The 22,037-nt window shown below is 39.8% G+C and overlaps 1 protein-coding gene across 1 annotated transcript in view; it reads right to left on the bottom strand.

Annotated features, from left to right (window-relative positions):
* Positions 1-22,037, bottom strand: part of LOC120052026 (protein kinase C-binding protein NELL1-like) — a 536,246-nt gene that overhangs the window by 369,018 nt on the left and 145,191 nt on the right. Inside the window, exon 6 of the mRNA XM_038998895.1 lies at positions 34-130. Within this exon, the coding sequence (XP_038854823.1) occupies positions 34-130 (97 nt within the window). The remainder of the gene's footprint in view (positions 1-33; positions 131-22,037) is intronic.

The raw sequence follows: 22,037 nt of genomic DNA, 5'->3' as shown, positions 1-22,037 counted from the left end.
GTGTATATGGTGGTGAAAGTATGTTTGTTTTACCTTGAAGAGGCCGTGCTTGTGGCTATGCTGACCCAGCCACACTCCACTGCCCAGGGTCAGATCCATCTGAGGTGGGTCTATCACTCGCTCATAAATCCTGCAAACAACAAACAATCAACAGAGAGACAGTCAGATTCTGTAATCTCTCTCTCTCACACACACACACACACACACACACACACGGCAATGCGTCTTGGGCGTGCATCTTGCTGGTTCCTGCTCGACTGCTTTTTTATGGTTATTTTTGCGTTAATTATGACTTGTATTGATCGGTTTTCTAAGTCCTGCCGTTTCCTCCCTTTGCCCGGTCTCCCTACAGCCCTACAGACTGCAGAGGCCCTGTTCATGCACATCTTCCGGCACTTTGGGGTGCCCGAGGACGTCTCTGATCGGGGTCGCCAGTTCACGTCCAGGGTCTGGAAGGCGTTCATGGAACGTCTTGAGGTCTCGGTCAGCCTCACCTCAGGTTTTCACCCCGAGAGTAACGGGCAGGTGGAGAGAGTAAACCAGGATGTGGGTAGGTTTCTGCGGTCATATTGCCAGGACCGGCCCGGGGGAGTGGGCGGCGTTCATCCCCTGGGCAGAGATGGCCCAAAACTCACTCCTCCACTCCTCCAATAACCTCTCCCCCTTCCGGTGCTTACTGGGGTATCAGCCGGTTCTGGCACCTTGGCATCAGAGCCAGATCGAGGCTCCTGCGGTGGACGAATGGTTTAAGCGCTCGGAGGAGACCTGGGACGCCACTCATGTGCACCTGCAACGGGCTGTGAGGCGGCAGAAGGCGAGCGCCGACCACCAATGCAGTGAGGCCCCGGTGTTCGCACCGGGGGACCGGGTCTGGCTCTCAACCCAAAATCTGCCCCTCCGCCTGCCCTGCCGGAAGCTGGGCCCGCGGTTTGTGGGGCCATTCAAAGTCCTGAGGAGACTGAACGAGGTATGCTACAGGTTACAGCTTCCCCCAGATTACCGTATTAATCCCTCGTTCCATGTGTCTCTCCTCAGAGCGGTGGTGGCTGGTCCACTCCAGGAGTCTGAGGTGCGGGAGGTTCCTCCGCCCCCTCTGGACAATGAGGGGGTCCCGGCATATGCTGTTTGAGCCATCCTGGACTCGAGTGGGAGGGGTACGGTCAGTACCTCGTGGAGTGGGAGGGGTATGGTCCGGAGGAGAGATGCTGGGTGCCGGTGGAGGACGTCTTGGACCCTTCGTTACTGCGGGAGTTCCACCGTCTCCATCCGGATCTCCCTGCGCCTCGTCCTCCGGGTCGTCCCCGAGGTCGGTGTACTGCTGGATCCGCGCGTCAAGGGGGGGTACTGTCACGACTTCCGTCGAAGTCGGTCCCTCTCCTTGTTCGGGCGGCGTTCGGCAGGCGACGTCACCGGCTTTCTAGCCATTGCCGATCCACTTTTCATTTGTTTTGTTCTTGTCTTACACACCTGGTTTCAATCTCCCAATTACTTGTTCATTATTTAACCCTCTGTTCCCCCATGGTTGTTTGTGAGTGATTGATGGTTTGTAATACGGTCCGTTATTGTGGGCTCGATATATTGGGTTGTATTTGTGTTTATTTGAGTAAATCACGTTTATTACTCATATCTGCTGTCCTGCGCCTGACTCCTCTACACCAGCTACACACAGGCACTATTACAGATGTGTTGTTTTATATTACTACCGAATAACTTACAAGTGCAATTATTTTCTAAATGCTGGTATTGAAAATTCAATAAACAAAGTATATATATATATTTTATTGAAACCGAAGTTAATGAACTTAAAAAGTAGAACATCATTCTGAGAGAAGCCTTACTTGACATACAGACTAGATCTATGAGAGAGAATCTGGCACATACAGGTATCCAAGAGAAAGAATGAGAAGTTCCTGAGTCTGTAGTTAGAGAGTACCCCCTTACAGCACTTCAGATCCCACGCGAAGCTATTGACAAAATCCAACTCGAACGTGTACACAGCTTCGGACAGAGAGGGCAGAGGTATGAACGCCCAATTGTTGCCAAATTTACTTTCTTTAAAGATAAAATAATGGTTAAATGCCTGGGTAAAAGACTTGCTGGCACGAAAATAGGCATGAATGACCAGTTCCCGAAGGAAATTGCAGATCGTCGCAAGGTTCTGTATTCAATTTTCTTGAAAATTGATTGAAATGGAAACGCGTAGCTCGCGTGGTCGATAAACTGTATATTGATAACCAGTTGTTCAGAGACACAAAGACTACTCCATGGCTATTCTAAAAATGTAAAAGTTCTCATAGAGGAGGCAAATAATGAAACACACAATTCTAGTCCTGTGATGGATTGTAATAACACAACAGCAAAAATAGCTTTTCTATCTATCTTAATTCAAATGTAACTAATTGTAACACAAAAGCAATAATTCAACATGGTGGAGATAAAAACACAGTAAACAGAATGCACAGTACGTGTGGATGTATTGAGATGGACGGTGTGGTGTGTGTTTTTTGGTGTTTGGGAAAGTGTGGCATTGAGTGCGAAAGGAACTGGTTGCATATCCCAGAACCAATGTATTTCTGTGAGTAGGGGTTGTGAGAGAGCTTTCAATGTTGTGCAGATGAGGGATATATAGTTGAAGTCGAACGTTTACATACAGCTTAGCCAAATACATTTAAACTCAGTTTTTAACAATTCCTGACATTAATCCTAGTAAAAATTCCCTGTCTTGGGTCAGTTAGGATCACCACATTATTTTAAGAATGTGAAATGTCAGAATAATAGTAGAGATAATGATTTATTTCAGCTTTTATTTATTTATTTCATCGCATTCCCAGTGGGTCAGAAGTTTACATACACTCAATTAGTATTTGGTAGCATTGCCTTTAAATTGTTTAACTTGGGTCAAACGTTTCAGGTAGCCTTCCACAAGCTTCCCACAATAAGTTGGGTGAAATTTGGCCCATTCCTCCTGACAGAGCTGGTGTAACTGAGTCAGGTTTGTAGGCCTCCTTGCTCGCACACGGTTTTTCAGTTCTGCCCACAAATGTTCTATGGGATTGAGGTCAGGGCTTTGTGATGGCCACTCCAATACCTTGACTTCATTGTCCTTCAGCTATTTTGCCACAACTTTGGAAGTATGCTTGGGGTCATTGTCCATTTGGAAGACCCATTCGCGACCAAGCTGTAACTTCCTGACTGATGTCTTGAGATGTCGCTTCAATATATCCACATAATTTTCCATTCTCATGATGCCATCTATTTTGTGAAGTGCACCAGTCGCTCCTGCAGCAAAGCACCCCCACAACATGATGCTGCCACCGCCGTTCTTCACGGTTGGGATGGTGTTCTTGGGATTGCAAGCCTCCCCCTTTTTCCTCCAAACATAACGATGGTCATTATGGCCAAACAGTTCTCTTTTTGTTTCATCAGACCAGAGGACATTTCTCCAAAAAGTAGGATATTTGTCCCCATGTGCAGTTGCAAACCGTAGTCTTGCATTGAAACTTGAAAAATGTATTGAAACTTGTTACAAATGATGGAGTCACGCATGATTCACCGAATTATATTTCGAACGAGGAAGTAAAGTACTTGAATATACGAATATGTTTAAGTGTCAGTCTCCTCCATCTCCACTAACCGAAGCTAATTGTATAGATTTTTTTTCCTATTAATAATGTAAAATTAACATCTGTACAGAAAACAGAAAGAGAAATTACAGAGGAGGAACTTCTAATACTCATGTGAAGGACAGAATCCCGGAGTTACCTCTTCGCTGTTGACGTTGAGACTGGTTTTTTGCGGGCACTATTTAATGAAGGTACCAGTTGAGGACTTGTGAGGTGTCTGTTTCTCACACTAGACACTCTAATGTACTTGTCCACTTGCTCAGTTGTGCACCGGGGCCTCCCACTCTTCTTTCTATTCTGGTTAGAGCCGGTTTGCGCTGTTCTGTGAAGGGAGTAGTACACAGCGTTGTACAAGATCTTCAGTTTCTTGGCAATTTCTCGCATGGAATAGCCTTCATATCTCAGAACAAGAATAGACTGAATAGTTTTTGAAGAAATGATTTGTTTCTAGCCATTTTGAGCCTTTAATCTAACCCACAAATGCTGATGCTCCAGATACTCAACTAGTCTAAAGAAGGGTAGTTTTATTGCTTCTTTGATCAGAACAACAGTTTTCAGCTGTGTTAACATAATTGCAAAAGCCTTTTAAAATTATAAACTTGGATTAGCTAACACAATGTGCCATTGGAACACATAAGTGATGGTTGCTGATAATGGGCCTCTGAAAGTCTATGTAGATATTCTATAAAAAATCTGCCGTTTCTAGCTACAATAGTCATTTACAACACTAACAATGTCTACACTGTATTTCTGATCAATTTGATGTTTTTTTAATGGACTTTTTTTTTTGCTTTTCTTTGAAAAAAAAGGACATTTGTAAGTGGCCGCAAACTTTTGAACAGTAGTGTATGTATGTGGATATATATATTTACCCCAAAAATATATGGGGGATTGGAAATGATGCAGAGAATTACATTGATGGAAGCAACAATCTATCCGCAATATTAAGGCTGATACACCCCATAAAAAATACATAAAAAAATTATTAAATAATCATAATAATCATAATGGTAACACTTTACTTGACACCCAGTGTCATAACACATTATGACATGGGTGAGCCTAATCCTGAATGCTGATTGGTTAAAACCTCATTCCAGCCAGTGTCTGTTCCACAAGTTACCACAGGCTAAATCTATGACGTCAAAATGCCTATTTACTCTGTTCCATCTGATTATGCAGTCCACTGTCTCATCAGCCAAGCCAGGCAATTTATAAACTTGATCTCCACTATAAAAAGCATTTAGACATTATCTCACATTTCTTTTAGACTAACACTTAGTTTTCAACATGGGATATTTGTATAAACCTTGTATAAACCAAATGTCTCAAATTCGATCTCCAAGTGTCGTATAGTAATGAACGTGTCGGGAGTCTTGATGACACAGACAGGCAGGCAGCTTTTCTCAGCCAGTCAAAATCATGAATGAGCATCATTTTTATGGATATATACAAAGAAATATCAATAGAAAACAGGTTAAACTACACAAAGTGCAGCTAGTTTGCAGTCTTTCCAGCTTCAGCTTGAAGTGATTGTGTTAGCTGTGTTGTTTGTTATGTCCTCTGAACAACAGTTTCCTGATGAGAGATGCCAAGTGATATCGGGCATCATTAGCTCATTGTTATGGATGTAACCAAATAAATGTCACGAGAAAACAGCTTAAACAAGTGAAAACGCAGCTACTTTGTTGTTATTCTGGCTGCACTGTTTGATGGGACCGTAAATTAGCCATAGTTGGCTAGCTAGCAAGAAAGAGATAAGAACGTTGCCAGCCAGTATGGAAATAGAACATTTAGAACGAACGACTGGATGTCCATAGATACAGAACAAAAAGACTTAACGACTGGCAACCGAACCCTAGATTTGTGTCGGGACAATATGTTGTGAAAGAATGAAATAGTATGAATAAATTCATTAAAATTATATTTTTTATGAAAACTTTTAAATCATTATTTGAATATGTTGGTAACCCGTTGTATAAAAGTGATAATGCCCTCACAGCTGGTGTTTGGAGGATACATTGGCATGGTTAATCGGGCATTATCACTTAAATAACAGCTGACATAACTTGTCATAACCTGTCATAATATGGTCATAACACTGTCATGACCCATATATTTACACCTTTTGTGACATACATTGCCAGTCAAAAGTTTGGACACAACTACTCATTCAAGGGTTTTTCTTTATTTTTACTATTTTCTACAAAACTATGAAATAACACATATGGAATCATATACTAACCAAAAAAGTGTTAAAGAAATCAAAATATATTTTATATTTAAGGTTCTTCAAAGCCACCCTTTGCCTTGATGACAGCTTTGCACACTCTTCGCATTTTCTCAACCAGCTTCATGAAGTAGTCACCTGGAATGCATTTCATTTATCAGGTGTGCCTTCTTAAAAGTTCATTTGTGGAATTTCTTTCCTTCTTAATGCGTTTGAGCCAATCAGTTGTGTTGTGACCAGGTAGATGTGGTATACAGAAGATAGCCCTATTTGGTGAAAGAACAAGTCCATATTATGGCAAGAACAGCTCAAAGAAGCAAAGAGAAATGACAGTCCATCATTAATTTAAGACATGGAGGTAAGTCAAAACGGAACATTTCAAGAACTTTAAGTTTCTTCAAGTGCAGTTGCAAAAACCATCCAGCGCTATGATGAAACTGGCTATCATGACGACCTACACAGGAAAGAAAGACTCCGAGTTACTTCTGCTGCAGAGGATAAGTACATTCGAGTTACCAGCATCAGAAATTGCGTCCCAAATAAATGCTTCACAGAGTTCAAGTAACAGACACATCTCAACATTAACCTCTCTTGGGTACGTGAGACGTTAGCGTCCCACCTCTTCAACAGCCAGTGAAACTGCTGGGCACCAAATTCAAATACAGAAATACTCATTATAAAAATTCTGAAAACAAAACATATTTTACATAGGTTTAAAGATTAACTTCTTGTGAATCCAACCATGGTGTCAGATTTTAAAAATGCTTTACGGCAAAAGCATACCTTACGATTATTTGAGAACATAGCCCACTAGACAAATCATTACAAACAGTAACCAGCCAAGTAGAACAGTTACACAAGTCAGAAATAGAGATAAAATTAATCCCTTACCTTTGATGATCTTCATATGGTTGCACTCAGCAGACATTCATTTACTCAATAAATATTAATTTTGTTCGATAAAGTCTCTTTATATCCAAAAACCTCAGTTTTGTTCGCGCGTTTTCTTCAGTAATCCACAGGCTCAAACACAGTCAAAACAGTAAGACAAAAAAATCCAAATTGTATCCGTAAAGTTCATAGAAACATGTCAAACGATGTTTATATTCAATCCTCAGGTTGTTTTTAGCCTAAATAATCGATAATATTTCAACCGGACAATAACGTTGTCAATTTAAAAGGTAAACAAGAAACGCACTCTCTCCATCTCGCGCATGAAAAAGCTCTGTGACACTTTAGGGTCCACTCATTCAGACTGCTCTTACTTCCTCATTTTTCAGAATACAAGCCTGAAACAATTTCTAAAGACTGTTGACATCTAGTGGAAGGCATAGAAACTGCAATTTGAGTCCTAAGTCAATGGACTGTAATGGCATTGAATAGAAAACTACAAAACCAAAAAAAAGACTACTTCCTGAATGGATTTTCTCAGGTTTTCGCCTGCCGAATCAGTTTTGGTATACTCACAGACACTATTTTAACAGTTTTGGAAACTTTAGAATGTTTTCTATCCAAATCTACCAGTTACTGTATATGCATATCATATCTTCTGGGCCCGAGGAGCAGGCAGCTTAATTTGGGCATGCATTTCATCCAAAATTCCAAATGCTGCCCCCTACCCTAGAGAAGTTAACTATTCAGAGGAGACTGCGTGAATCAGGCCTTCATGGTCAAATTGCTGCAAAGAACCACTACTAAGAGACTTGCTTGGGCCAAGAAACACGAGCAATGGACATTTGACCGGTGGAAATGTGTCCTTTGGTCTGATGAGTCCAAATATGAGATTTTTGGTTCCAACCGCCGTGTCTTTGTAAGGCGCAGAGTAGGTGAACAGACGATCTCTGCATGTGTGGTTTCCACCGTGAAGCACGGATGAGGAGGTGTGATGGTGTGGGGTTGCTTTGTTGGTGACACTGTCTGTGATTTATTTTGAATTCAAGGCACACTTAATCAGCATGGCTACCACAGCATTCTGCAGCGATACGCCATCCCATCTGGTTTGCGCTTAGTGGGACTATCATTTGTTTTCAACATGACAATGACCCAACACACCTCCAGGCTGTGTAAGGCCTATTTGACCAAGAAGGAGAGTGATGGAGGGCTATATCAGATGACCTAGCCTCCACAATCAGCTGACCTCAACCCAATTGAAATGGTGCAGAGTGAAGGAAAAGCAACCAACAAGTGCTCAGCATACATTGGTTGCTCCAGTAAAGGTTTGCGATTATGCTGCGGGACTTAGAGGTAATTTGTGGTTTAGTACGATACCCTGAGTCACCACTTCATTGCTCCAAACCAGCGCAAGGGGGAGTTAGAGCACCGATTACGCTTTTGGGTCCTACTGTGTCTCTAACTGACAATGAATGGGCGACATAAACCTAAATAGAAACTGATAATTGTCCACGACTTCAGTATCACTTACGACAACTGTTGTTAATATTATTTTGTTTGGATTATTTTTCTCGTACTGTAGGGCACTCCCTACCAGTCATGTGGTACAGTGCCTGAGTGGTGCAACGGTCTAAGATACAGCAAGCTGTGTTGCTACAGATGCTGGTTCAATACCTGTGCCGCCCTCAACTGGGAGACCCATGAGATGATTGTAGGTTTTTGGTATCTCTCCTTCTAAAAACAGAAAGAAATAAGTAACAAACTGGCTTTTTTTTACAAATTAGTAACAAAGTCTCACCAGATGCTCAAGATGGCCTTTTTCTCGCTCATTTTACGTTATTTGAAAAAGAAATAATCTTCAAAATATTGTTATTTTTTTTAAACAAAGCGATTATTATTCATTTAGAATTATATAAAAGCCTGTTGGATATTCTTACAAATATATTATTAACCCTGTTATAAGCAGGACAATATATATTGGTCATATTGGTCATGGCTCCAGAGTGAAGCACAATGGGATTGCCTTGCAGTTCTCCAGCTTTATCCACTGAAAGCGCGTGAGGTTCAAGGCACGAGGGCAGGGGGCACGGGATGGATCGCAGAGCCGCGCACAGAAGACCGACCTAGCCCATGGGGAAGGGGGGAGGAGGAAGGGGAAGGGGGGGTAATCTCCACCCCGCCACACAGGCAACTCTTTAAGGGGCAATGCACTAATAATGGCGCTGACTAGGGAAACGTTCCCACTGTTCTGTTCTTAGTGCCAGTCTGCACATTCAAACTAAAACAATGTAACTAACAATGGCATCTTTATGCTTTCATTAATAAAACAAGGATAAAAATACTCTTTCAAAATGCCAATGTTTGTTTATTTAATTATGGATCCAAAACGAATTGCTATGAGAATAAATATTACTGAATATACACAAATATCCTCCAATCATCCAATCCTCTATGTAATTATTGGCGCAGAGTCACGTCATATTTTTCGATATACTGTAGGCCTACTGTAGGCGACATGAGTCTCATTAGTTTTGAGTAATGTGCTGTTTAAAGTGGTGTAGGTCTTATTTAAAGATAATATTACGTTTGAAGCAATAGGATTTGAAGCAATAGCCTACAACAATTTTAGCACCATTTCGCGCTGCTCTGAGACAAGCATGGAGACTGGTCTTGATAAATTTTATTTTCACTGAATCTCTATTTGGATATTGATTAGACTAGAATTAGAAAATTAGAGTGTAAAAATGTTTTGCTCTTAGTGTAACCTTAACTAGGCAAGTCAGTTAAGAACAAATTCTTATTTACAAGGACAGCCTTATCCTTCCTCCCCATCAGGAAATTGAACCCCGGTCTCCCACATGCCTGCACAACACAGGGATTCTTTAGCTAAATAGCCCAGTACTGTACTCCCGACCATCATGTTGTACAGCGCCATATTTTCCATTAAATCCTAACGGAAATCCAGAGGGTTTTTAATTTTTCTTAGAATAGAAACACCATATTATTAGTCAAATTAATTAAGCACGTACCAGTCAAAAGTTTGGACACACCTACCTGTTCCAGGGGTTTTCTTTATTTTTTACCATTTTCTACATTGTAGAATAATAGTGAAGACATCACAACTATTAAATAACACACATGGAATCAGTTAATAACAAATTCTTATTTACAAGGACAGCCAACTCCTTCCTCCCCGTCGGGGAATTGAACCCTGGTCTCCCACGTGCCTGCACTCTCTAGTACAGCCACTATTGAAGGCTATCAAATGCTTCTCAAAGACGCCCTCTGGTGGTCAAACTGGCACTAACTAGCATTAATGGTACCAGTGGTTCACACTTAAATAACGTGCCATAGAATTCTGCGGCACCATGCAAGCTGAGCCGCAGTACGCTGCAACTTTTAACCTCTCTGGGATATGTGGGACGCTTGCGTCCCACTTGGGCAATAGCCAGGGAAAATGCAGAGCACCAAATTTAAAAAAAATGATATAAAATCAAACTTTCATTAAATCACACATGTAAGATACCAAATTAAAGCTACACTCGTTGTGAATCCAGCCAACATGTCAGATTTCAAAAAGGTTTTTCGGCGAAAGCATAAGATGCTATTATCTGATGATAGCACAACAGTAAACAAAGAGAGTGTAGCATATTTCAACCTGCAGGCGCAACACAAAACGCAGAAATAAAATATAAATCATGCTTTACCTTTTGACGAGATTCTTTTGTTGGCACTCCAATATGTCTCATAAACATCACAAATGGTCATTTTGTTCGATTAATTCCGTCCATATATGTCCAAAATGTCCATTTATTTGGCGCGTTTGATCCAGAAAAAAACAGCTTCCAAAATGTGCAACGTCACTACAAAATATCTCAAAAAATGACCTGTAAACTTTGCCAAAACATTTCAAACGACTTTTGTAATACAATTTTAGGTATTTTTAAACGTTAATAATCGATCAAATTGAAGACGGGTCTATCTGTTTTCAATACAGGAGGACAACAAACTAACGCTACTTTTCTAGTCTTGCGCAACTCTCAAACAGTGCACATAACATTACTCTGATTCAAGATGGCCGTACTTCTTCATTTCACAAAGGAATAACCTCAACCAATTTCTAAAGACTGGTGACATCCAGTGGAAGCGGTAGGAACTGAAAACAGGTTGATTAGAAATCTAGTATCCCAATGAAAACTCATTAAACAGACAGTGACCTCAAAAAAAGAAAATCTGAATGGTTAGTCCTTGGGGTTTTGCCTACTACATAAGTTCTATTATACTCACAGACATGATTCAAACAGTTTTAGAAACGTCCCAGTGTTTTCTATCCAAATCTACTAATAATATGCATATCTTATATTCTGGGGATGAGTAGAAGGAAGTTGAAATCGGGCACGCTATTTATCCAAAAGTGAAAATGCTGCCCCCTATCCTAGAGAAGTTAAAGGATGAACCACTGTATGTGGAAACTCCTTCAAGACTGTTGGAAATGCATTCCAGGTGAAGCTGGTTGAGAAAATGTCAAGAGTGTGCAATGCTGTCATCAAGGCAAAGGGTGGCTACTTTGAAGAATATATTTGTATTTGTAAAATACTTTTTTTGGTTACTACATGATTGCATATTTGTTATTTCATCGTTTTGATGTATTCACTTATATACTACAATGCAGAAAATAGAAAAAATTAAGAAAACCCCTTGAATGAGTGGGTGTGTCCAAACGTTTGACTGGTACTCTATATTGCGTTATTTTATGGCTGGTTATGACACCTACATAATAGTGACAAAACACACATTTATTCAAATCATGTTTTTCCCTGCCAAGAGGTTTCCTTTCGTTTTGAAAGTTTGTTTCCTTAATCCTTTGTTGTTATTGTGACTAATAGTTTTTTTTCATTATATTTTAAATAACAGTCATGACCATCCTGTGTCACTTTACTTGGACTAAGAAAATACACTTTATGACACTGCCAAGAAGCATTATGCCCATCCTAATACCAGATAGGTCTATCACGTACATGCCCTAATATCAGTCATCAGTCAAAAAGAGGGTGTCTTGTCCTGCTCCTGAAATCTGTTCCTGCATTCATTCCAGTCATCCCCAACAGAACACTGGGGTAGGTGCATGTCTGACAGTCTGACATCAATGTGTGCGCAATTACAATGATAATTTAACATGGTCAATTTAAAAAATATACACACATGGGGTCACTTAGAAATGTCCTTGTTTTTGAAAGAAAAGCGAATAGATTGTTGCTTCCATCAATGTAATTGTCTGCGTAATTTCCATACCCCCATATATTTTGGGGGTAAATATATATCCATATACATACACTACTGTTCAAAAGATTAGGCGTACAGAGACCCATTATCAGCAACCATCACTCCTGTGTTCCAATGGCACGTTGCGTTTCACTTTCATGTTAGGTTTAGGACCTCATATTGAAGCTCATATAGATACCCCAACTGATGTATAAATAAATCTTAAAATGATCTACTTTGGTTCAGATACAAGCATCTTTAACACAATACATTAATTTGACTTGAAAATCAGTTTTTTTAAAGCTAATTTGCTTACCACTTTTTTCCATGTGGTTTCTTCCATCACAGACTCCATTCAATGATGACCTTTTCATAAATATGTGATCAAATGATCAGTTTTGTGTATGGTTTCCTAGAAATAAGGGTGGCTGAACTTACCCTTTGGCTCAACTTACCCCACTTTCCCCTACAGACTGCACAATTGCTAGGCACAGGGCACATTTTAACACAGGATTAAGGACAGAACTTGCTGTGTGAAAAGCCTTTGAGATTATATGTGACTCACCAGCTGGATTCTGTATTGTGTAGCAACATTTGCATTTCTGTTTTTTTACATTGGATAAAAGTAGACTCAGAACTACAACCTGTTTTTTTCTCCATTTCCGCCTGACTGACGTGCCCAAAGTAAACTGCCTGTTGCTCAGGCCCTGAAGCCAGGATATGCATATAATTGGTACCATTGGAAAGAAAACACTCTGAAGTTTGTAGAAATTAAAAACTAATGTAGGAGACTATAACACAATAGATATGGTAGGAGAAAATCCAAAGAAAAACCATCCAGAATTTTTTTTGTTTTGAGAGCCCATGCTCTTCCAATGGAACATATGGGTAAAAAATGTAATCTAGCTCCCAGTATGCAATTCCTATGGCTTCCACTGGGTGTCAGTAGTCTTTGTTCAAGGTTTCATGCTTGATTCTTACAAAACGAGGAAGAATAATGAGTTTTGAAACAGGGACACAGACTTGGAAATTCGTGTATGAGCGTGCAACGAAGAGGACACGCACCTGCTAATATCGTTTTCCTATTGAACATACGTCTTTCCGTATTAAATATTATAGTTTAATTACATTTGAGGGTATCTGAGGATTAAATAGAAACGTATTTTGACTTGTTTTAACAAAGTTAGGCGGTAGCTTTTTGGATTATTTTCTCTGCATGTTGATGAGTGGATTATTCAAATCGATGGCGCCAACTAAACAGAATTTTTGGGATATAAAGAAGGATTTCATCTAACAAAACAACACTACATGTTGTAGCTGGGACCCGTTGGATGAAGAAGAAGATTTTCAAAAAGTAAGTGAATATTTAATCGCTATTTGTGAATTTATGAAACCTGTGCCGGTGGAAAAATATTTTGATGTGGGGCGCCGTCCTCAAACAATCACATGGCATGTTTTCGCTGTAAAGCCTACTTTAATCGGACAATGCAGTTAGATTAACAAGAATTTAAGCTTTTAACCGATATAAGACACTTGTATGTACCTAAATGTTTAATATCCATAATTTGTATGATTGTTTATTTGAATTGCGCTCCCTCCAGTCTCACCGGAAGTTGTCCCGCTAGCGGGACGCCTAGGCTTAAGAAGATCTAACCAGCTATGCTAGGGCGAGTAATGTTCAGTGAGCTGTTCTCTCTCTCTTACATGTCTGGAAGTAGCTGGCAAGTTAGTACAGAATGCACAGATCAACCCTTAAAGAGATGGGTGGGGCTAAGGCTTAACAGGGTGTGAACAATGCTGAATAGGTGTAGACAAAGAAGGGCTCTCCAATAGTACATTTACATTTTTACATTTAAGTCATTTAGCAGACACTCTTATCCAGAGCGACTTACAAATTGGTGCATTCACCTTATGATATCCATAGTAGTACCAAAACACTGAAAGACAGTTTTCTCAAAAGTGAGTTTACAAGTTGATCAACTTTCATAGCAGAATTACTTTCCCATTGTTTCCTCAAATGCAGTGTATGATATTAGGCTGTTGTGTTATCCAGAGCGTTGGTGACTGCAACTGTGCTGTCAGATTGTCCGTTCATGAATTCAGAACGTTTCGCGTTCAGAGCGCACACTGGACATTCTGGACAATAAGTAGGGTTGTTCCCGAAAGCGCTGACCTCACAACGACAGTCAAGCATCCAAGCTAACTGGCTAACATTGGCTAGCTACTTCAACACATATAATGAGAGAACACCCCACTCTGACCATTTTACTCCCCCTAGCAGAGCTGGTTAGGCAGTTTTCATGTTATCCAGAGTGTTGGTGACTGTAACAGTGCTGCTGGCAACGATTGAATGATGCTTTGTTGCCGACATTTACTGACACCAGACATGTGCAACCTGTGTTGAGCATTCAAAAATGTATCAGTTTTTCTGCGCTCTGGCACATTAAAACTTCTTGTCAATATAGGGGCGCTATTTCCACTTTGTAAAAAATCGTGCCCAAATTAAACTGCCTCGTACTCTATTCTAGATCGTACAATATGCATATTATTATTACTATTGGATAGAAAACACACTCAAGTTTCTAAAACCGTTTGAATTATATCTGTGAGTAAAACAGAACTCATTTTGCAGCAAACTTCCTGACAGGAAGTGAAAAATCTCAAATCGAGGCTCTGTTCCAGGGCCTTCCTATTCAATTGCTTGAAATCTATGGATATACATGTACTTCATACGCCTTCCACTACATGTCAACAGGCAGTGGGAGGTGGAATGGGGTGTCTAGCTTGATCTAAGGTCGAACAAGAGTTCTTGGAATGACGTGACCACTATTTCCTTTGTCTACCAAGGCGCGGGAAGGACATCAGCATTGGCTTCTGAAAAGCGTTCGGTATACACGGCTAATATCTCCGGCTTTGATTTTATTTGATACATGTGATAATATCATCGTAAAGTATGATAGTATGATGGACATCTTCGCGCCACTTGGCTAGCTAAGGTTGCTAATTCGACAGGAGAAGAGGACATTCTAAAACCAAACAACGATTTATTCTGGACAAAGGACTCCTTGTACAATATTCTGATGGAAGCTCAGCAAAAGTAAGAACCATTTATGATGTTATTTCGTATTTCTGTGGAAAATGTTTAGTCCTATTTTCCTTCCTTTTTGCAGGCGCTGTCTCGCTATAACGTAAGCTGTTTGTTATGGTAAAGTTATTTTAAAAAATCTAACACGGCGATTGCATTAAGAACTAGTGTATCTTTCATTTGCTGTCCAACATGTATTTTTTTGTAAAGTTTATGATGAGTTCTTTGATTAGATTAGGTGACTGTCCAAAATATCTCCGGAGATTCTGGTGAATCGATGCTACATATTCACAATGTATAACCACGTTTTGCAGCTCAAAATATGCACATTTTCGAACAAAACATAAGTGTATTTTATAACCTGATGTTATAGGACTGTCATCTGATGAGGTTGGTCAAGGTTAGTGATTAATTTTTATATCTTTTGCTGTTTTTTTTCAATCGCTACCTTTGCGGTGAATGAATGCGGTTGTGTGTTTGGCTATTGTGGTAAGCTAATATAATGCTATATTGTGTTTTCGCTGTAAAACACTTGAAAAATCGGAAATATTGGCTGGATTCACAAGATGTTTATCTTTCATTTGCTGTACACCATGTGTTTTTCATAAATGTTTTATGATGAGTATTTAGGTATTTCACGTTGCTCTCTGTAATTATTGGCTGGCTGCTTTGGTGATATTTTTGATGGTAGCTGCAATGTAAAACTATGATTTATACCTCAAATATGCACATTTTCGAACAAAACATAGATTTATTGTATAATATGTTATAAGACTGTCATCTGATGAATTTGTTTCTTGGTTAGTGACTAATTATATCTCTTTTTGGTCGGTTTTGTGATAGCTACCTATGCGGTAAAAAAAATGGTGAAAATATGCGGTTGAGTCTTTTGCTATTGTGGTTAGCTAATAGAAATACATATTGTGTTTTCGCTGTAAAACATTTTAAAAATCGGAAATGATGGCTGTATTCACAAGATGTTTATCTTTCATTTGCTGTATTGGACTTGTGATTTCATGAAAATTATATTATATGATATCCCTGTCGCGTCAGGCTAGGCTATGCTAGTCAGCTTTTTTGATGAGGATGCTCCCGGATCCGGGATGGGTAGCAATGAAAGGTTAAGAAATGTAGCTATATAGCTAGCTAGGTAAACAATGAATCCCAACGCATGACGTAACGTTAGTTAGCGAGGCAGCCAGCTAATATTAGCTAGCTAACAGTACAGTAACTTGAAATGAAAATACTTTGTCAAAATTAGAGTGGAGTCTTTTGTTAAGACATGTAGCTAGCTAGTTAGCTCGCTAAACAATGGACTATAATCACAGCTCATGACATTATTACCCTGCATGAATCCGCAGGTAGCTAACCAACCAAGTGCTATGGCTATAACTAGTCAAGCAAATGTGTTTGAGATACGAAGAATAAGATCATATACATAACGTTAGCTAGCGACCCAGCCAGCTAACATTAGCTAGCTAAGAGTACATTTGAAATTTAACCACTTTCTGTTAAAATTAGAAACATGTAATATATGAACGTGTAATATTTAGCTAGACTATCTTACCAGTATACATCATGGTTTGAAACTAGGCATCTCATGTCGGATGCCATGCATGGTTGCCCTTAGTTTGATGATGTAATCCAGACTGATGTTTTCTCCATCTACTTCGCTATCATACTCAAATTCCACTGACAAAACTCGTTCCTCCAGAAAGTGGAGAGCATACACATAACATTAGCTAGCAAGCCAGCCAGCTAAGGTTAGCTAGCTAACAGTACACTTTAACTTGACATTAGGTTTATGCAGTTTTACTATGCAATACATTTTTTTTTTAAAGCTGTGTTTGACACGATTACCTAGACATACTAACCAGCTCTAATAGACAGACGTGTGCTATATGGCAGACCAATCCAAACTCATCTCTCGGCATGTCCAGCGGATTTGGATTTGGATTGGATTGGTCTGCCATTATCTCAGCCAATCATGGCTAGCGGGAAGGTTGCTCACTTTTTCTGTGGCTAAACCAAATAGGCTCGTCATTTAACAATGTTATTTGTATTTACAGATGGCATACAGTGGCATATGAAATATGAAAGTTCACATGTGACATGTGACATACGCCTAGTTTCCTGAATCGGGTCACATATATCAAACATTCACCTTCATGAACCCAAGGAAGAATTTCCTGATCTTACACAACACTGACAACTAAGTTATGGGGGTTGAGTGCTTTCTCTGCAGAGGTGCTGGTGTAATTGCACATTGCCTCTCAGTGCCTGGTCAGCATCCCAAATGGCACACTATTCCCAATTTAGTGCACTACTTTTGACCAGGGCACATAGGGTTTGGAATGCAGCCCTAGTCTCTCTGTCAAAGTGCTCTGTGTATCGAGGAAGGTGCAGCGCTCCCAGACATTTTTAGCTGGTGCAGCAATCTCGCAAGCAGCCACTTCTCCCAAAAAGGGAATCTGTCCGTCTCTGCCTAATGCCTAGAGGACTGGCAAAGTGGTGCACTATGAGAAGGCTTTGCCTCTGCCCTGCCAGTCATTCAAATCAAAAGGGGGCAACACCACTGAAAGATAGTTGTGGATAGTGGTTGGGAAGGAGGCAGTCATGAATTCACTAAATGGAATGTTGCTTTACCCCAGGTAGCATTTTCCTTGAACATTTATTTGCGGTAAATAAATGATAACAATAACATTTATCGCAGGAGCTTGGGAAACAGGCCTGATGGGATTCAATAGAGGTGTTTACTTTGGCGAAACAATCCCGTTCCCCTTGAACTCGTCATGTCTGAAATGTTCCCAGCTTCTACCGCTCCCTGTGCAACTGTATTGTACAGAACAAACACGAGCCGTAGATCTCTGAGCACATAATTAGATATCATATTGTTGGACAGTGCAATTCAACTCCAGACCTGGAGGGCCGAATTAAGTACTGCTAGATATCTTTTCTACCCGGTCGTAAATTGATTGATTAATGTCACTGATTGGCCAGAGAGTTCACTCAGTTGGTGTGCCAGATCTGAATCAGTCCCTGGTCAGAAGAAGAGAAATAAAAACTAAAAACTGGATGAACTCCAAAACTGTTTTGGCCCTGAAATTGAATAGCTCTGCTTCGGGCATGGAACTATTTTCTATTTCTGCCAAACTGGTGGGATCAGGGTTCTGTACTAGACCCCAATGAGAAAAAAGTTTTTCAAAAAATTCCCACCTGAGGACCAACACATCTTCACTGAAGATGGGAAGCAGAAAAGATATTCCCCTAAAACTAGAGCACATCCTAAAAGATGTCAGATGTATCTTGTTTAATGAATAAAATTACCCAAATCCCACCGCCCCACTCCTTCTCCATATCCATCTCTGTACAGGAGGCAGGTTGGTTTTGGCCATGTAGTTTGAGATACAGCATAATGTGGCTTTGTCAACATACTCCTGAGGGACATTGAGGCCCTGCCTTTGCTGTCAACCACATCTTTAATTACTTCACCTGAAAAAGGACCTAATCTGCTCCTGTCCCCTCCTGATTACTGGATGATTTCTACTCTGTGCTAGCTACTGCTGTGACCTTGTGGACGATGGAAAGGCAGTTGTGTGTGTTCGTGCGTAGGGATTAACAAAAATTACTAAATACAATTACTAAATAAAATAAAGGCCAACGTTTCAAAAAGAATTACAATTTACATTTGCAAAGTATTATATTTAATTAAAATACATAAGCAAGTAGCCCTTAAGCCCTTAACAACCATGACTGTGATGTTTTTTATCTACCTTAGTTGAATTTGCTGCCTGTAAATCGCTCTGCATAAGAGTGTTTGCTAAATGGCCAAAAGGTAAATGTGAAAATGAATAACTAAGCACACAGTTTTTGGGGGGAGGCTTGGAGAGGGAGTGGAGTTCATTTTTACATTTACATTTTGGTCGCTTAACAGTGCCATCAGACTTCTGATACCAATACAGGCTGAAAGAGGGCCACAAAATTGTGAACCGCTATGACATAATTAGGTCCTGCTTTAAATGACGTGCTGCTTATAAAGGCTTCATAAAGCCTTCAAAAACACTACATAAATGTATTAGAAATAATCTGTAACCATATGTCATGCTTTATAAAGGGTCCATAAATGTGGCATAACTGTGTGACAACCACCAATGTCGACATAACCCTGTGCTTTATAAATGGTGGTATACGTATCGCTTAATTAAGGCCTTATAAATCATATTAAATTGAGGTTTCAAAAAGCATGTATAACGCTGTCATGCATCTTGTAATAGCATCGCAACGTCAGGATATTGGTTTCGATTCCCGGACCACCCATACTTAAAAATGCATTCTTGCATGACTAAGTCACTTTGGATAACAGTGTCTGCTATATGTTATATATTACATTATATTTCACTAAAACATTTCTAGGATGGCCCAACCTCTTTCCCTCTTGGGTGCATAGTCAATATTGAACCTGACTTCAACTTCCCCAAAAATGCTGTGCTGCAAGATGGCACACATTCTAAAACGAAGTCATGCACAGCAAAACAAACTTTAGTAGGGCCTTTTAAAATATTTATTTTTATTTTTTGCCTACTTCTGTTTTTTCCCCAAAATTCTGTTTTCTTGTTTAGTTTTTTTCTAGGTTTCGGATGTCCCCCATTTTTTTCACACTTTTTTTAAATAGAAAAACAACAACATTTGATTTTCTGTGTTCACAACAATGCTTAAACCACATCAGGGGATGCCTTTTGAGGTCTGGGAAACTTCTAAGAAACTTAGATTTTTGAGTGTAGTTGCCCTTTAATTCAGTGTGCATGCCCTGCACTGTTATTTGGTTAGCGGGATTTCTGTAGTGCAGTAAGTGCACATGTGATTTGATATGGTCGCCGATGGAATAGGTGAAGCAAAAGGCCAGCAACACTTCTTATTATTCAGAGCCCCATGAAATGACACAATATATACATTCTACAGACCCTACTGAGTATTCCCTGCAATTATTTTACTGTGGCACCCAGAATGTGTGATTTGCATTGGGGGCATTTATTTGACCTTAGAACATGTTTTAAAACCCACAATTAATGCAAATGTCACTTAAATAAGAATGTTGTTCATGTTTAGATAATTATTTTTCATATATCATGAATGGGTATTGACACTTTTATTTGGACATTTCTGAAATTCTGTGACCCGGAAGTACTTTTTTTAGTGTTGCTGACAAGATGCTGTCATGACGTTGCCCTCTTTGGGTACAGCGAGCACCATTCCCCTCTCTCTGTCTCCTACACTCAGGCTGCTGCGACCTCAGGTCGTAAATTCCTGGAGGATATTATCTCCTCATGGCCACAGTATAGAGAGAGAGTGAGTTTTCATAGAGAGAACAAAGGAATTTCTTCCACCTCACAGAACTTGAGGTCCGAACCACATTTATGTTCTGGAGAAATTGTACCAAACTGGTCCATTTGGTACAATTTTGTTAAACTCATGGGAGACAATACGGCCACATTACCATAATGCTGTTTATATAATAGCCTCAGTTATGAGGCTTACATCTAATTGTTGTATAAGATGAATGAGTGAGGATGATACTGTTTGTGAAATTGTGTAATGTGATTTTGGACTGTTTAATGAAGTAAACTCCAATTCCCTTTGGAGTTTAACTAAATCAGAGGACCCATGAGCACAGTTATGGTCGGGCATCCTGGGACAGGCCCTTTTCTGCTCTTCCGAATAAAACCCCCACCCGGGTTTTCTATCACCAGACCGAGCTTCCCTCAATTATGAGATGGCTAAAGGTTGCAGACCAGCTTACCTCGATAACGAGAGGGCCAAGGTTTGAGAGGAGACCATAAACCTAAGGTTTGAGTAGATGGCTGAATCTTTTAACCACACCACGTGGTTAAACTCTTAGACTATCGATACCGACAGAATAAGAACAAGTCTTTGATATTAATTACTAGTATGCAGCTAGGAATTCGGAATCATTGAACGCGAAGACCGACATCTACCGAAACATCTATTCTATAACGACATGAATGAATGTCACTTTGAACTATCCATTCTAATCACGACAGAGAGAGGGCAGACAGACTCTCCAACAGAAACAAACTTTTCAACAGAGATCCCGACGACACACTGAGCGTAAATATATATTTTGATTGCAATTATTCCCGAATGAGTGAGCGTTCATGTGCAAAGGATTAGCATTTCCATTGTTATAATTATCAACTTTGTAGTGTCTCATCTCAGTTGACCCCCACTTCCCTTTTTGTCGACCAAGCCGCGATACCGGTTTATCCCACTAGGGAAACTCCGTTATCATTTCCTTGTAACTATCTACTGTTTGTTTATGCATTTCTGTGAATTACTTAGTTAGTAAATAAATGATTTAAGAAGTAGTTAAGTAGTTTAATCACGTAATAATTACAGAGAATTGTTGATAAAGATTAATCTTCAGTTTAATGATGCCAAAGACACGACAACGCTGATTATGTGATGTGTTTGCAAAGCAAATGCCCACTAGTGCTGCCACTGAACAACAAAAAACAAGTTAACCGCTATTTATCGTAATTTCAATTAGTTTGTAGTAGTTAAGTGTTGAGTTAGAGTACATACTGTAGCTACCTCAATCGAAATTTAGCTAGCTAGCAGGCTCAGCTAAATACAAATCCTCCTAGATACAGGCATGTCTCATAGTCACGTCATGCAATTTGTAAATAAAGTATGAATATAATAATATGAATTTAATCAAGTTTCACATCTTCCCATTTAGAGTTTCTGGCGCAGCACAGAAATGCCTTTATCCAGATGGAGTGACAAAGGCATTTCCTAACAGACCTGCTAACTTTCTTTGTTCATCAGCCAGCTCAAGGACAAGGTACACTATTCACAGCCCTGTGTAATGTTCAATGTAATTGCATTGCTGCACTTTTTAAAACGTTGTATTTGTAAAAAAAAAAAA

Source organism: Salvelinus namaycush, chromosome 1 (assembly GCF_016432855.1).
Source record: "Salvelinus namaycush isolate Seneca chromosome 1, SaNama_1.0, whole genome shotgun sequence".
Taxonomy (NCBI): domain Eukaryota; kingdom Metazoa; phylum Chordata; class Actinopteri; order Salmoniformes; family Salmonidae; genus Salvelinus; species Salvelinus namaycush.
The sequence above is the reverse complement of the archived record's forward strand: the minus strand, read 5'-3'. Positions and strand labels throughout refer to the sequence as shown.